Source organism: Carettochelys insculpta, chromosome 2 (assembly GCF_033958435.1).
Source record: "Carettochelys insculpta isolate YL-2023 chromosome 2, ASM3395843v1, whole genome shotgun sequence".
Classification (NCBI taxonomy): domain Eukaryota; kingdom Metazoa; phylum Chordata; order Testudines; family Carettochelyidae; genus Carettochelys; species Carettochelys insculpta.
Genome location: NC_134138.1, coordinates 26,112,973 through 26,130,193, shown reverse-complemented (window position 1 = coordinate 26,130,193; position 17,221 = coordinate 26,112,973). Strand labels below are relative to the sequence as shown.

Below are 17,221 nucleotides of genomic sequence, written 5' to 3'. Positions count from 1 at the left end.
TCCTAAATTGCTTATCTCTTGTCTTACAAGTGCAAACTAAGTAGAAATGCCCTTGTAACAAACTGGCGTCACAAAGACAGACCAGTATGATCTGGCACCATAGATAAGAAAGAGAATACATAACCCAAAAGGGGTATAAAAGATGGGTCCAGCAGAACTCTAACTTTGAGTGCATTCAACCAACTTCCTGCTGGTCGGGTCAGGTGATTGCCTCCCGAGGTCCACAACTGGGGACGCCCAACCTCGTATTCTTCTTTCCGCGGAACTGAGTGACCGATCCAGCTTGGCTACGCTGGTATCGAGAGACGCAGAGAGGGTAAGATACACCCATGCTAGGTCTCTGACTTTTTTGTGCACAGCTAAAGAATTAGAGCTCTGTAACTAGTATCAAGATATCATTGTGTTAGATGGTAACAGATATCTTTGTATTGGATTGTAACCTAACTTGTTAACACCTGTACTTTGCTAGCATATAAGAAATAAACAACAGCCTTTTGTAACCGCACGCTTATAACTGTAGCTTAAATAAATTTGTAACTAGTTAAGCTCTAAGCCTGACCCTGCTGTTAACCCTTTTGTCACCGCAACACAGCCGGCACAACAAAAGAACTTTAACCGTTTGGTTACTACAGCCTGGCCGTGGGTGAGAGTGCTAGGAGCTGCCTGTTCTAACAGTAAAAAAACTGGGTTGTTTAGGACCCAGGGGAGTACCTCACCGCACATTACCTGGCCACCGGCTAACACTAGTCAACCCAGCAGCTGCTGTGCCAAAGTAGAGGAGGCAGTGCACCCAATTGCCCCGGCGGGACCATGTGGCCATGGTGGGACCAGATGGCAGGCCTGAAATGAAAACGCCTAGCTGCAGGAGGGTCTGACCTGGTTTGTGAGCTCCTGGGTGCAGGACATGGCAATGCCTCCTGCGGTTACCCAACATTGGTACAACCACCACAGGCCCTAGGAAGGTGAACATACTCTGCTACCGAGAGTGGTGTGGTGCTGTCACCTGCTGAACCGAGCAGCACCAGTCTTCTTTGCCTGCCACCCCCACAGGTACCCGTGGGCCAATTAGTAGCAATGAAGCTCGGCCAATTTTGCCAACACTTCTCCAGCACTCTGCAAGCAGGCAACAAGCCCGCACTGCTGTGCAGGTTCCCCAGCCTCTGGCATGGAGGGCCTCAGGCAGAAACAGCAGGGTTGGTGGGAGAGGGTGTTGACCAGTGGTGTTAGGCAGAGGGTGGTCTCGGTGATGCATGTTGGGCTGTTGAGGGCTGCACGGAGCTGCTCCCCCCCAAATCTCTGCTGTCACTGTCCCCCCAGATCTCAGTCCACCATGCACCTCCCGGGGGGCTGCAACAACAGTCACAAGCCCATCCCCATATTTTAAAGGCATGAATATAACATCATTGCTCCTGCTTAAAATCTATTCATGCATATTAAAATTGCACTTATTTTTACAGTAAGAGTCACACATTTCTTTTGTCTAAGTAAAGTGAATTGTTAAAATAAAATGCATCTAACGGAGGGGGTCTTCTCGTTGCATTTTCAATAAAATGGGCCTAAGGAGCCCACAGGCCCTGGGGCAACACATCCTTTTCCCCCATACGTAAATTCACCACTGACCCCCTTCTCTGCGGGCTTTGAGAAGCAGGACTCCCAGCCCCACAACAACAGGGACATGGCTGCAGTCCGGGCTGAGTTAGCCACCTCAGCCTTGTCTCGCGCGCCCCACAGCCCCTGCCCTCGCCTGAACCCACCCGCCAAGCAAAACAAGCCTGGGGAGGGAATAAAAGCGCCGCCGCTGCCCCGTGTGAGGATCGAACTCACGACCTTCAGATTATGAGACTGACGCGCTACCTACTGCGCTAACGAGGCGGCTGAGCCCAGCTCGTGCACGCCTCCCTCCAGCCCAGCCCCTCCATCCCTCGCAGCACCATTGCTCCCCCACCGCCCAGCTGCCGCCTTCCAGCGAAGCCGGCGACCCCGAGCTGCTCCGCGCCAACACCGGAGCGCTGTGCCCGGCGTCGGGCGGCGCCGCCACTGCCTGCCCGCCGGCAGCTCGTGGCGGGCTGCTGGGACTGCGGCTCCCGGGCGAGGCACACGCCAGGCGGGGGCCCCGGGCAGCTGCCACGTGGGAGCGTCCCAAGGGGAAGCGGGGGCGGGGTAGCCGCGGGTCTGCCCGCCAGGGAGGAGGGGAAGCGGACTCCGGTGCCCCAGACACGGGGCGGAACAGGGCCCGCTCGCACCGAGCCCCCTGCCGCCGCAGGGTGCTTGTCCCCCCAGCCGCGGCCTTCCGAGGGCGGGGCTAGCGCGCACGCTGCCCGGGCAGCCGAACTAGAGCTGCCTCAACAGAGTTTGACCCCCGCCTGGCGCCCAGTTTAGGAGCAGCAGCAAACCCCGTTGCCTTGTACGTGATGGGGCAGGAGGTGGGCGGCGAAGGGAGTCCGGGTTCGCCCCGGCCTTCGGAAGGGCTGCCCGTGTCCCTGCGAAGAGCTGGCGCCCCGCCCCGCCCCGCCCCGCTGGAGCTGAAGGCCCGGCCGGAGGGAGAAGTACGTTGGGGTGCAAAGCCAGCCCATGCAGCTGTTCACACTGGCTTGATCGAAGCTGACAGGGAGCTGCGCTGCAGGGCTGATTAATTATGTCAAATCATTTCCCCTCCACACAGGTGCGCTGAGCAGGCCACTGACTCATTACTTAATGGCACTTCTGATGGAGCTGCGGCCAGGGTGCAGGCCAGACTGCTGTTTTTTTAGAACCAAACAATCCACTGCTCCTGAGAGACCAGCGCGTCGTAAACTCGTTCAGTAGACCGGGCAGGAAAGACTCCAAATACACTTCTCCTTCAGAACATGAGGCCTGGCGTTTTCCACCCATTTATCAGAGGGGTGGCCAGGTCAGCCAGTATCCACCAAAACCAACAAGTCTTGTGGCACCTTATGGAGACAGGTGTGGGTTTTTGCCCACAAAAGCTTATGCTGCAATATAGCTGTTAGTCTATAAGGTGCCCTGGGACTTCTTGTTGTTTCCATCAGTTTAATTATTTACAGTTTAAAAGTCTTTGTTTCATATTAAATGTCTCTCATTTATCAATGATACAGGAAGGTATGTTCTTCATTTAAGTATTATATTAATTCATAAGGCAGCCAACACTGTTGTTGCCTCCTTCTTAAGGTGCCACAGTGGCAGTTCGTGCCCGGTGTGCAACACTGGCCCAATAACACACCGAGAGTGGAAGAAGAATCTTTATTTGGCATGCCAAGTAAGGTGCAGGGGGATCTCTCCTCAAAGCCTGCACACCTTGCAGCACAAAGTGAGCAATACTTATACCTCTCTCCTCCTTTGTTCACCACCCCCCCAACAAACCAGGGGAGAGTTTCTCATACTCCCTTCATCCATTCCTCCAGCTCAAACTGAATTTCTACTGCCCATATGACATTCCGCTCTGGTAATTCCCTATTAATCAGGAGGTAAAGTACCAATAGATTATTAACAGAATGTAAGTTACAGGGAGGTAGAGTTATTCAGTTGTATAGAACATGAACAGGATTTCAGTAACAAAACAATGCTGAATTTCATGAGAAAATTAAGGAGGATTCACTAACAATGCTAAATACAATATTGAACCTCATGGGAACATTAGTAAGCATTCATTTACAAAACAATGTTTCTATGAGAACAAAATATAACAACGTTTCCCCTGCCAACACTGTAGTGAGTGGGGCTACATTTATGCTGAAAATATTAGGACCTACAATGTTTACATGACACAGGTGAAAACTTTGTGCTCTGAGCTGCTCTCATGGTACATTGCAGGTGCTTTTTCTCTAGCCTAACCCCACCTGCAGAGCCTGCAACACCTTCTTTGCCAGCTCCTTATGTCTAGAAGTTAAGTCCCATCTTTCAAGTTGCTCCATATTAGGGACACTTGCAGAATCAGGAGCCGGTATAAGTGATGCACAGGTTCAGGGACAAGGAGTGCATGGGGGGGTACTGCTGCCGCACCTGCAGGTTTTACATGGTGCTCTGCTCCTAGTTCTGCACATGGGTTCCTGGATGTTTGCCCTTCAGCTCTACTCCTGGACCTACACATGGGCTCTGAGCCCCCAGTCCAGAGTCCCAGCTGTGGTCCCAGCCCATGCCCAGGTCTCTGCTCCTGACCCTTTACCTGTGCCCAGCTGTGTTCCCAGCCTTGGTTGCCTTACCCTGTTTGCCCCCAACCAGGGGCAAACCTGGATCTGCTTCTGGCCCCAGGTCCAGGGGTGGGGTTTACAGACGGGTCTGTCTGTCAGCAGCCACACTATTAAAAGTATTCCAGTACCACTGACATGAAGTCACGTCACTTGGCTCCTGGGTGAAATGATGAGCCCCCTGAAGCCCAGGGACATTAAAAATGATATTCTCAAAGGTATTTAGGTGCTTAACTTCCACCAATTTGAATGGCACTTCCCGAAGAGACTTCATGGAAGATGCATGGCCGCACCAGCTGTCAAATACAGGCATTGTGCCTCCCAATATTTGCAAACCCTAACAGCTCCCCTGCAAATTCAACTGTCAAGAGTCAGGGCTCAAAAATCATGAGATTCTTTAAAAACAATACATGTGGGGCTCTTTATATTTTCCTTCTGGTTTCTCAGCTTTTCAGGTGCACTTACATGATATTTTTAAGGTTTTCTCCCCAAACAGTTGGGTTTAAGTAAAAATTCATAAGTTGTGATCAAAGTATGAGAATTTGGAATAGTGTGAGGCATTGATCCCTGCATGAACCATTTGACAAAATTCCCTCCCTGAAACAAGCTTGTTTTAGTCGATGGTGAGCACCTTTCAGGAAATAAATACTGAAATCCCTAAAGTAAGGGTTAGATATTACATATGAAGCACATATGTCAAGAGTAGTCCATTTTAAAAACGTGTTTTCTTTAGACAAACAAACATGGTAGCATCTAGGTGGGACCAGTGCCACTTTGTTTTGAAGCTATGGAATGGCAGATGTGTTCATCTGAATTAACAGCTGAGTTGTTTTATAAATGCTGTATAAATAACAAGCACCTTAGAGTGTATAAACAAGCACCTTAGCTGTATAAATAACAAGCACCTGTAACACCTTAGAGTAGAACAAATTTATTAGTTCGTGCTCTTTTGTGGGTAAGATCCGCTTCTGCAGATGAATAGAGGAGAAAATTAGAATCCAGGGTGTATGTAGCAGGGAGTGGGGGAAAAAAGATGGTTACCTCTAGGACCAGCTGATTATTTTTAATTCCTCACCCCCCTCCACTCCTATATAAGCCCTGGATTCAATTTTTCTACTCACTTTACCTGAAGAAGTGGGTCTTACCCACCAAAGCTCATGACCTAATACACTTGTTAGTCTGTAAAGTGCTACAAGACTGCTTGTTATTTGTGAAGCAACAGACAAACACAGGCGGCTACCCCTCTGAGATAAGTGCTGTAGGTACCCTCAGAAGCCTCAAGCTGTTTTCGAGGTTGTGTAACAATACTTGGCAACGTACTTCCTTCATTCACACGCTTCAGAGAGTGCTTAAAGAAGGAGAAATCTTATGATTCTATCAGACAGAAGTGGCTAATCAGCGGTTGAAGCCTTAGTGGGCCCTCAGGGCAAGGCGTATGTCTTGCAGACAAACTAATCAGCTTTAGATCTAGGTTCCATCTGGAATCCTTGCTTAAACACATCTGCAAACCGACCTCTTTAGTTTTGCAATATTCTTGTGCCAACAAAATCAGCGAGTGCTTGTGGTGCCAATTTGCCTTAGGTGTTGAGAAGTTATTTGTTTTAAAATTTATTAACAAATGACTTGTTCCACAGAAGGGTATTTACAACAGAGCCAAGTCCACAAGTGGGAAGCACTTTTGCTCTTCATTTAAATGCAAGGTGAGCTGTGTTGGTCTCTTCTGTACAGTCCCTATATGCGCAGCACACACCATAGGCATCACTCAGCTGCTGATACAAAGAGCAATGAACCGATTAAGACATGTGGGCAAGATAAGGAAACGGCTGGATGAGATCAAGAACCAGTCCGTCAGGCCAACAAAAGCAGATTTCAGCCACAATGAAAGCGTCAGACTAGCCACGGATGCTCTTTTGGACAGTGGGATTGAATATTATCTCCAAGTCTTAAAAGAAGAAGGCGAGGTGGATTTTCTGTCCTCTGTGGAAGCTCAGTACATCAAGGAAAATGCCAGAGATCCTTACTACGCTAACGAATCTCACACAGAGAGGGAGAGTGGACCAAGGCAGACTGAAGCTGGCTCTCTCCAGTCAGGAACATACTTTCCTACAGTCTCTGACAGCAGTGAACCAGCTCTGCTCCACACATGGAGTACAGCAGAGAAGCCCTATCAAAAGGAGAAATCCAGTGCCACTGTGTATTTCCAGACAGAGAAGAACAGCAACATCAGAAACATCATACGTCGCTGCATCAACAAGACCAGTCAGGTACGGGGAAACTCTGTTTCCTTCAGATTTGTTTTCCTCCCTCCTAAGAAATACTAGTCAATGTGGTGCTTGATTAGAACACGTCCTGGTGTGTTCCTTATACTGTGTTCTGCCAATGCACCTTCATCAAAACAGGGACGATGCACCCCATTAGGATGAGCTATGAGGGAATACTGAGAGAATTGGGTATGTTTAATTTAGAAAAGGGAAAACTGAGAGGGGACATGATAGCAGTTTGCAAGTATCTAAAAGAGTGTGAGAATCTGTTCTCAGTGGTGTCAGATGGCAGAACAAGGAGTAATGGTCTGAAGTTGAAGAGGGAGAGGTGTAGGTTAGGTATTAGGAAAAACTACTTCACCAGGCGGGTGGTGAAGCATTGAAATGCGTTGCCTAGAGAGGTGGTGGATTCTCCATCCCTTGAGGTTTCTAAGTCCCGGCTGGACAAGGTCCTGGCGGGGATGACTTAGTGGGGGTTGATCCTGCTGGAAGCAGGGGGCTGGACTAGATGACCTCCTGAGGTCCCTTCCAGCCCTATGATTCTGTGTTATGATGAGCAGAGAGAAAAATTGTTTTCTTTGGCCTCTGAGGGTTGGACAAGGAGCAATGGGCTTAAACTGCAGCAAGGGAGGTTTAAATTAGACATTAGGAAAAACGTCCTAACTGTCAGGGTGGTTAAACACTGGAATAAATTGTCTCAGGAGGTTGTGGTATCTCCATCACTGGAGACTTCAAGAGCAGGTTCGATAGACATCTACCGGGGATGGTCTAGATAGTGCTTGGTGCTGCTGTGAGAGCAGGGGACTGGACTCTATCTCTCAAGGTCCCGTCCAGTTCCAGTGTTCTGTGATTCTGTGCTTGACTAGCTCTTTTGTGGACCGCACACCTCGCGCCATGTTGTGTAAAACTCCAGCTGATTTTGTCATGTGAAGGCCTTAAAGGAACAACTGTGCCATCTGGGTTTGGCCTTCATCGTACCACGGCCATTTTTTATTTGGAACACCACTGCACAACCTGTCTGAAACAGAGCTCTGCATAGTCACTGTGAAAACCTAGACACACAGTGTTGCTCTGGAAAGTGACTGTAAGTATGGCACACACTCCACAGAACACCCCTTTTGTGTATTCAGAACAATAGCTTCTCACTTCCACGACTGCAAGTGTTCATTGCTCTTTTGGATTCCTCTTAGCCGTTCAGAACAAAGAAGCAGCAGCTAAGGAAGTGGACGGCCAGGTTTTCTTCCTTCTCATGCACCTCAGATTTCTTGTCTAAGTTCTAACCACTTATATCTATGCAACCCAGGAGTTTGGACAGGGGTCACTGATGTCATAATTAGAAAGCAATAGATTGAGCAAGTATCAGTGAGTGTTTCATCTAGCCTGTAGAACCTTTGTTACTGGGGATGGCACAGGAGAAAGAAATAATTGGTTTTGAAGCTACATGCCAAGTTGAGTTTGAAGGATTGGCAGTTAGAAAATACCTCTTCATATTAGTAAATTGAGCATATTTTATCTGGAGATGTCTGCAAGACAATAAACATGTCGCCCTCCAATGTAATTTTTACAGACACTTTTCAGAGTAGAATTCCAATTTAACTCCAAGTGGTTTTATGTGATCGTTAATACCCATAATCGTCTGTATAATTTCTGAATTTACAAACAATCCACAATTCAAGCTGTGAGTTACTCTCTCTAAGGGGATGGGTTTTGTGGAACTTTTACTAGTCTGCAGCTACTTTGGATTGTTCAAACAAGCTGTCCTACTGGCAGAATGCACCCATTCCTCCAGAATGTGGCTGTGTGCTACAACTAAAATGAAGCTGAGAGTGAGACTTTGCAGGAGACTATTAAAAAGGCTTTCGGTGAAAATAGCAAGAACTCTTGTAATGGAAATGGTGAAGTCTCCATGAGCACTGTAACATTTGTTTCATATCCATTTCATTTTTACTGAGGGTGGAAATGTAGCACAGAATGTGCAGCCCAAGAATATCAGGGCAAAGGTGGCTTTGTACCTCCACCTTGAATCCTAGTTGTTGTGGGGGGCAAATTTAGCTCACTTGTGTAAATTAGAACAGACAGAGGAGTCTTTCCCTTTGGGTTCTAATCGGGTTCACTCTGAGGCTCTTTTGCACTCGTCCAGTTGCTTGGGTGTAGGCAGCAGAGAGACAGGATATATCCCAAATAAAATTACTTTAAAATAATTGAGAAAAAGCTCTTAATTTTATGAGACTCCTGTTTAAATGAAACCTAAATGTTGTTCCTAACTCTAGTCCACCCCATGCAGCCAGATTGTGCCTGAATGAGGATTGCTCCAGGCTGGAGGGGTCACATGGAAGAACCACCTTTCTATGAATTCAGATGATATATATTTGATTTGTGGGAGAAATTCACCCATTTGCTAATCCCAGCATGTCTCTCGTATAAGATAAATCAGTTTTTTGCAATGTTTTTATTGTTTCCTGCTTCCTGGTTAATTATTTTCCCCACTATTGAAATGTAGCCTGGACTTCCATATTGGTGAAAAGAATTAATCAGGAATCAGGATTTCTTATTAAAAGGACCTATAAGAAAAAAGTGATATATTAGATTGATTTTATATCAGCAATAAAGCAATATCAAAGTATCTCTTGGAACTGGGTTCTCATTTAGTTACAAGGACACAAATCTATGTGAAATATCTCCCTGTCCCCCACATCATTTAAGCTTTCATTTATAACATAAGCATTAGTTTTACTGGCACCCCAGAATCAGATGTCTTTGTTCTGCTTACACAAATGCCTTTTCTCCTTAGGTTCTGGCCATTGTGATGGATGTCTTCACTGATACTGAAATATTCTGTGATGTGCTAGAGGCAGCTAACAAACGAGGTGTTTTTGTCTACCTGTTGCTTGATCAAAACAATATAAAGCTCTTCAGTGAAATGTGTGACAAGCTACAGATTGTAGAGGATCAGTTCAAGGTATGACTGATGTCACCAAATTCTTAAAGCCTTAGAGCTTTCATTCTTAAATTCTAACTTGGCTTGACTCATATTCAACTTCCCTGTTGTAGCTAAGGCTTGGTCTGTATTAGGCAGGTAAGTTGATTGCAGACATGCAATTCTAGCTATGGCAATTGCATAGCTAGAATCAACTTAGCTGCAATCGACTTACCTGGCTGTACACACAGAGAGTTTCTCCTGTCAACCTCCCCTATTCCTCATGGTAGCAAGGAGTACAAGGGTCGACTGTCGACCCCAGATACTTCGATTTTGTGTGTCTCTTCCAGACTTGTGAAATCGAACTCCAGAAGATCAACCCTGAACAGGTTGATCTTCCTTGTAGCATAGACAAGCCCAGTGCCATGGGCATCAGTCTGAATTGTGGTATAACAAGTATTTGGCTTCTAGCTTAATTTGGCTTCAACTAGGTGAAAGAAAACGGAATTAAAAAAACATCAACGCTCTCCTATAAAAAGCACCCAATTTTCTAAGTATATTGAGACCAAGTAAAGATTTTCCAGGTGGTATTTGAACTTCTGTTAAATCCCCAATCAGAGGCAGTACCTGAACTGGGGGACTGGGTTATGTTTTGGCGGCTTTGTGTGCCTTCATGCCAGGTGTCCAGTTGTCTAAGCCCCAGAGTGTCGTATGAATCTGGGGAAAACAGGCTTTCCTCCACCTAACACCCCTGTGGGCATGATCTGCAAAGTACACTGCAAGCTCGCGTAGCTGCCAGGGCTGCTATAGGCTGGAAGTGAAGCGAGGAACTTTATACTGCCAATGCATCATTTTTAAAAGTCATTGGAGTTGGGGACTGGCTCCTGGCTCTTCTCTGTGAGAGCTTTAACCACCAGACTACAGGGTACACCTAAGGCTTGCCTGTGTGCATATGCTGTCTTTGGCCTAATGACTCTTTCAATAGTTAATCCACAGTGGAACAGCATCAACAGCTGTGAGAGCAGAGGAGGGCCATCTTAGAACAACCCGTAGGCCAGTGATCAGGGCAGTCTGCTGAGTGGGAACTTGGGCTGGCTGTGGTCTCTCCCAAAGCCCAGAGGAGTCCCCTAACTGTTAGTATAAAAGTGATGGGGACTCCTCCTCTACTTCCAGCTTCATGCCAAAATTGTGCCTTCCTGCCAGAGAGGGAATGCCACTGAGATTCCCCTGCAGATGGAGGCACCTTCCTGTAGCCCAGATGTAGGCCCCAATCTCTGAGACAAGGGACAGGCTTAGCATACACCTCTCACCTTGGCCTCTCCCATTGCTAGCTTAGGTGGGGCGAAGAACCACCTAATGTGATTCCATTTGGGAGAAGAGCGTGGTGGCAGCAGTTGCAGTAGTTCCGGGGTGGCAGCTCTGATGAGTTGCTGCCATAGAGTTAGAGCGTAGAGGGGCGGAGGTGCCTGGCTCTGGGGGAGGCTATTGACAGAGCGGGAGAGTAGGGCTGGGGTGCCTGGTTCTGGGGGCAGGGGGAGTATTGGGTGTGCTATGAAATTATGATGCATGCTGAAGCACGCCCTGAGGTGATAAAGGTTGGTGAGCACTGAGCTAGAGGAGAAGCCCAGTATCACCAGGTAAGCTTTGATGAAGTTTTATGTGTGTTTACTGTTTTTGTTTGTTTTGGCATTTTTCTAGACTATTTCAGTCCGCAGTGTTACTGGAGAGATTTACTGTGCCAAGTCAGGCAGGAAATTCTCAGGGCAAATCCAGGAAAAATTCATCATCTCTGACTGGAGATGCGTTCTCTCTGGGTCATACAGGTGAGATCAGTCACCACGTTTTTCTGCCTGAGGTTAATTCTATTATTATGTGAATTGAAGTTGCATTTAGGGGTCCTGCTCAGGGATGGGAGTCCCATTACACCAGGCACTGTGCACATGAAGACTAGGTTACAGATAAAAGCGTTTCAGGAAGTACAGTGTTAGTCTGGGTTATGATTCATAGGCCTTCACCACACTGAAGGTTAAGATTAGTTCTGCTTAAAGTGTTTTTTTTCCTTTCTGAGCACCATGTTATAACCATGCAATGATTAAATTGCACTACAGAGACTAGTTACACTGCATAGTAAACTTTGGCTATCATAATTCTCAGAAAAAAATGCTCCCTGTCTCCAGTAGTCATTCATGGCTATAAATGGGAGTTGCTGATGCAGTCTGGAATTGGGGCAAATTCATACTAAAGGCTTGTCTTCACTTCATGGTGGAGCAACGCTGTAACAGTTGAGTCACTGGCTGTCAATTTATGTTGTCTGCTTAGATGCAATAAATCAATTTCCAAGTGCGCTCCCATTGACTCTGGTATGCCACCTGGACAAGAAGAGTAGCCAGAGTCAATGCGAGAGCTGCCCCCACTGACATTACCACATGGAAGATGCTTCAGTAATGTGTTGACTTCAGCTGCAGTATTTGCATAGCTGGAGTCACATAGAGTAGATCAGTGGATGTGGGAGGGGCTTAGAGTAGACAAGGCCTAAAGCTCAGCGTCTGAGTGAACAGACAGTATTGTGATTAGGATGTTAAACGGGGACTCAAGAAATCTGGATCCAGGTCTTAGCACTGTACCCAGACTTCCTTTTTGAGGTCTGTGATTGATTACAGTGGTGCTATGCTTTCATCCTTCTGTACCTTGGTTACACATCTATAAATAATGTAAAAATAACCTTTATTTTTCCACCTCTTTTATCTTACTTACATTTAAACTATTCAGAGTATAATGCCTAGTACAACAGACTCTGATCTCAGTTGGGAAAATGTAGCTGTTTCGTTAATACAGACAGCATTTGTGCACATAACCACGTTTGAGATTTCAAGGCATAGGGCATATAAATGACAATTGGCTGCAAAGTTTGAAATTTCATAGTACAACAGATCCTAACTATGAATTGGTTCAGTCTCTACCAATGAAAATCAAATCTGATTAGAACTGATCAGCCATTTTCCTTTTCTCATGGAATATTTTGAAAAAAAATAATTGCTTTTAGTTTCATATTACAAAATGGAAATAACTTTTGTGGTTTCTGAAAACTTTCCAAATCACAGAGACACCTGTGTGAGACACAACTGCAGTAAATATCTCAAGTGTTTGCTGAATACCCTATCACTCAAGGAGTTGGGAAAAATCAAGTGACAGCATGTCACAACTAGCATTGCCACTTCCTAATCGCACACAACTGAATACCCCTGCCACCCCCTACTGTCCCTGCCACTTCTCTCAGAGCCTATATGACAAGCTAGCTAGTGGAAGAGAAAGTAGAACCTCTGCCATCTGCCTTAGCATGTGTGGTAGGGCCAACATTTATTTTCTGTTAATTACACCTATAACATCTGGCCTGAAAAGTTTTCATGCCATTTAACTAGTCTAGTTACAAGCCTTGCTTTATCATTTTTAATTGAAATAAACTGGTACAGTCCATGTTAATTAATTTCCTTCCAACAAGCAATGCTCCCAGCATTTGGAGTTTTAATTAAAGTCCCAGCTGTTGCAATTAAGAGACTACAGGAGAATCTGCACTTTCATGGTTAAGTAACTACACTGCTAATCCTCATGGTTACAAAGAAGATCTCGAAAACTTGACGTAAGGCTCAGAAACTAGAAATCAAAGAAAAAAAATCGCAAGTTTTTTTTAAATCATGATATGTGACAGCTGACTGGTATAAATTCTTTTATACCCCTATGACTGTATCCACACTGTGTCTTGGTAGTGCATGTTGCAGGGAGGGGAAGACATGATATACCATTTTCATTATTCCACTACAGATAAAGCAGTATAATGTGTATGTGTGTAGACAAGCGCTAAGAGCTTAGCTGGCCATAGAAATAAAGGCATTTTTTTGTTCAGTTCTGGGTAAATGCAAGGGTGCACACATACAGTCACTGCTTTTTAAAGGATAGGGAGTTTTTGTTTGTTCTACTTTTATTTTCTTTTAATCTTGTGATGGAAGATACTTTTTTTTTCTGTATAGCAAAAAGCATTCAAGTGACAGCTGATTCATATTGTATTGAATACGTGTGCAAAAGACAAATGCAAGAGATTGGGGAAAGGCAAACTTTTCTCAAGAAAAGATTTTCCTTTTGCTGCAAAATGCTAACACACCCACCCACTGATCAGAGTTAGTCATGCTTCGCATTTAGCATTTCTGTTGCAAGCTGCTCTAACCTCAAGAGCCTTGTCAAATTGCATAACCTTCTACTCATTAGACCAGCAGAAGGTACGGTGCATACCAGATCTTTTATACGCACTCTAACTCAATCAAGCCCTGCATGCTTTGTGTATTCATACAGCTCATCATAGACCCATATCATGTTGCCTTTTTATACGCTTGCTGCTAGCTTTTACTTCGTTCACTAAAGTTGTTTTGCCCTCCCTTCCCTCACAGCTAGTTAACCCTCAGTCTTGGCCAGCAGCTTATACACTTTATACAAACCAAAGGAACCATTTTGATGGGTGATAATGTTAGTAGCAGAGACCCTTTTGCAACAGATGTGTTGCAAAAGTAGCACGGCCTAGGAGTACCACTCTTGGGTTGCCCAGCTATGGGGGATGGGTGGGGCTGTCCCTTGTCCTCATTGGAAGCAGTGTAGGGCTCAGAGTGAGTTCAGGGGAAGGTGGATGAGGGGGGTCGTGTGGCCCCTGTTCACCCCCACATGTCACCTAGGAGAGCCAAACTGGTTTCCAGCTATGCATTTGTCAAAGGGGCCTCAGCTGAGCTGTCACCTGGTCTGTCAACATCACAAAGACTATCTTGTTTATTATCCACATTGCATGATTCCAAATCCTAGCCAATCACCAAAAAAGAGAGCAAATAAGAACAAATATAAAAACTGACCTAAGGTTTTCATTTATTTTTAACTCATCAGATCAGTTCATTTTTTTAATGAAACCTGGAGAAATAATTTCTCCCAAGTATTTAAACTCAAGCTCTTTGTATACAGCTGAGCACACAGTGTACTGAAGTTAGCTGTATTTATAACTGCCCTCCTTACACCATGCAGTGGTATATCCTAATCAATACAAAGAGACTTAACTAGGAAGAGGAGATTTTCAGAAATTATCACACATGGTAAAGACATCAGTGGGAGCAGAGCTGGGGCAAAACTGAGCACCCGTGCACAAAGCCACTTCAGAGAGGTAATCTGATTTCTGAAGTGCCAGGCATATCAGGGGTGCTATGACTGTGAGCTACAAAGGAAAACAGAGCTGCCAGTGACAATTTCCAAATTAATGGTTACTGAAGGAGATTAGTGGATACAGTTAAAACCAGAACTCCAGTGCATTAAGAATAAACTTGGAACAGGCTGTTTTACATAGTAAGATAAAACTTACTACTAAGGAATGAATTTATGAAGCTGAATTAGCCTCAAGCTGGGAGCATCCTTTTCACACCCAGTATTGCTTATCTAACATGACTCAGCTTAAAAGCCTATGTTAGGCAATGTTTTCAGATCTTTGTATAAACTACACACACAGTCTATTGTGTTTTGAATGAGTTTATGTTTATATTAATGGTAAAAGATACTGCCTACCCCAAACCTTCTCCCCACAAGTGGGAACACTGTGCGTAGAAAATATGCTAATAACCCAACCTGGGGATAAAAGCCAAATAAGTTTTCAATGGACGAAGTGAATAGTTCCTTAAAAAAAGATGCAAATATAGATACAACTTCACCAAACAATTTAATGTAGGTTTATCATTCTCAGAACCATTAATCATTAGGTAAGTGGTTCTTCCTTTAAAACCAGCCAGCTCCTGCTTGTCTGATTTAGTGCTTGATCTGTTTCTCATTACTCAGTGGAGAATCTCTCGTTAATTTTAGTATGAGTTGGAGCTGGGGCTTTTTGCTTACTAGACACTCAAATACTACAGTGTTGCTTGTGTGGTAGACATCTATGTGTCCTTCCTGATACTTCAGTGGGCTTACTCATGATAGAAAAACTAGAAAAATTTGTCTCGAAAACCACATACCCTTTTTCATTAGTTTAATTAAATTGATTTAAGATGGCTCCCCTTAGGCTAAAGTGATGCAACTTTGAATGTAGACAGTTCTCTATAATTTTTATTTGTGACATGCCAGAGCAACAACATCAAAGCCAGCCGTAAAGGTTCAGACTTTGAAAGATTCAAACGTACTTGCTGCTTAACACCATAAAAGTGATACTAATTAATGCAACAAGGTACACATCATTGTTGCAAGGCTTCTACTACACGCATTTCAGAGTTCTTGTTTACTTTGGCTCTTGCTGGAAGGTCATTTACTAGAATATCCTGACCCATTAAAAAGACCCCACCCCTTCACTCTTACAAGATGGAAGAGTTGTGGGGATGAGTGAGGGACTTTGGAGAAAATTCAAATGGTAGACTTGACTCTTCTGAAATAAAAGTTTAAATTTAGAAAGAGTAAAGGTCTGTATACCAAAAATCACCACAGGAAAAAATTCATTGCTGTCTATACAAATATTAAAGCTACCACTGGACCTGTTGGAATTAAGTTTTGCATAAGCAACTTGGTTCACGCTACTCTCTTTAGATGTTTAGTCAACTTGACAAGGTTCTTGAAGGCCTCAGACGCCTAGAATAAAGTTTATTGTATCAGTTAATGGACTGACATTTAGTTATGTGCATCTCATTTGGAAACCTAATCTTGTTAGTGTATTTAGACCATAGGTTTCAACAATGTAATACACAAGCCATTGCCATCTTTTCATTGTTCAGACCTGATGGACAATGTTAACACTGACTTTAAGTTCTCTTTTCCTTCAGCTTCACATGGTTATGTGGCCAGGTTCACCGGAACTTCCTCTCCAAGTTCACTGGCCAAGTTGTAGAGCTCTTTGATGAAGAGTTCCGACACCTCTATGCCTTATCCAAGCCAGTGATGGGACTGAGATCTCCAACACATACCGTGCCCTTCTTGCTAAACAAGAGCATTACCTCCCAAGGCAGCCTTACGAGCAGCAGCAACCATGGAAGTAGCAATACCCCTTCGGATCCATTCAGCAGCTCATCTGCCAATAGCACATATCAAACCAAACAACCCCCCAGAACTTATGTGTACAGCAGCAACCCAGCACCACAGTCACAACTTCACAGAGGTAACTCCTTCCATGGTTACACCTCTCACATGTCAATCCAAACACAGATGACCATCCAGACCCACTATTATCCACGGCAGTATGCGGCTGCCACCCCAGGAATCTTTTATAATAACGTTAACATCTACAAGCCTATGCAACTTAGACTAGATGATGTAAACAGGTCAAGGTTAAACCCACCTTTGTGGTTCACAAAGTTAACATGATTACATAACCCCCTTCTTTTGTACTGCAACCAAATGTGTTAAAGATCCAGGTTAACAATAACATGTTCAATGATGAATACTCGGCATAGAAATTATGTATCACACTAAACCTTTCAAGAATGTAATCTGACTTCATATCAAGCCTTAGCAATGCTTATGTGTTTCGGTCACTATGGACAATCAACACCAAGTGTTTCTCAAAAGAACAAAACCTGTGTCTGCTTGCACTGAAGGTTTGCATGTAGGCGGATACCTATTAGGAACAGCAGTAGTAGCATTGTTTAAAATGTCATTCAGCTGCCCTTACCTAAAGTATTCATGGATCAATGTGGTCAGGCAGTCAGCATTGCTGGTCAAATGAAAGTTTATAAGAGTTTATAATGAAAGTTTGTTAAGTGCAGGTGAAGTCTTCAATTGACTTGCTAGACAGACAGAATACTGGTACCAGCAGTGCAAGCTGTCATTTCCTGGATCACTTGTAGAGCAAAGGGTAGCACGGT

General features: G+C 44.7%; 1 protein-coding gene and 1 non-coding gene across 2 annotated transcripts; one reads left to right on the top strand and one right to left on the bottom strand.

Moving 5' to 3' along the window:
• Positions 1–1,799: 1,799 nt before the first annotated feature.
• Positions 1,800–1,872, bottom strand: TRNAM-CAU (transfer RNA methionine (anticodon CAU)). The gene has a single exon. It is a non-coding gene; the product is annotated as a tRNA-Met (tRNA).
• A 4,096-nt stretch (positions 1,873–5,968) lies between these two features.
• FAM83A (family with sequence similarity 83 member A) lies at positions 5,969–16,721 on the top strand. The gene is made up of 4 exons (XM_074985122.1): positions 5,969–6,448; positions 9,237–9,404; positions 11,061–11,185; positions 16,184–16,721. The coding sequence occupies exons 1-4, from the start codon at positions 5,969–5,971 to the stop codon at positions 16,719–16,721; spliced, it is 1,311 nt and encodes a 436-aa protein (XP_074841223.1).
• Positions 16,722–17,221: the final 500 nt, after the last annotated feature.

Coding starts and splice junctions, on each gene's coding strand:
- FAM83A (XM_074985122.1), top strand. CDS start 5,969: ATGAACCGATTAAGACATGTGGGCAAGATAAGGAAACGGCTGGATGAG. Junction 9,405..11,060: donor TTGTAGAGGATCAGTTCAAG/GTATGACTGATG, acceptor GCATTTTTCTAG/ACTATTTCAGTCCGCAGTGT. Junction 11,186..16,183: donor GTTCTCTCTGGGTCATACAG/GTGAGATCAGTC, acceptor CTTTTCCTTCAG/CTTCACATGGTTATGTGGCC.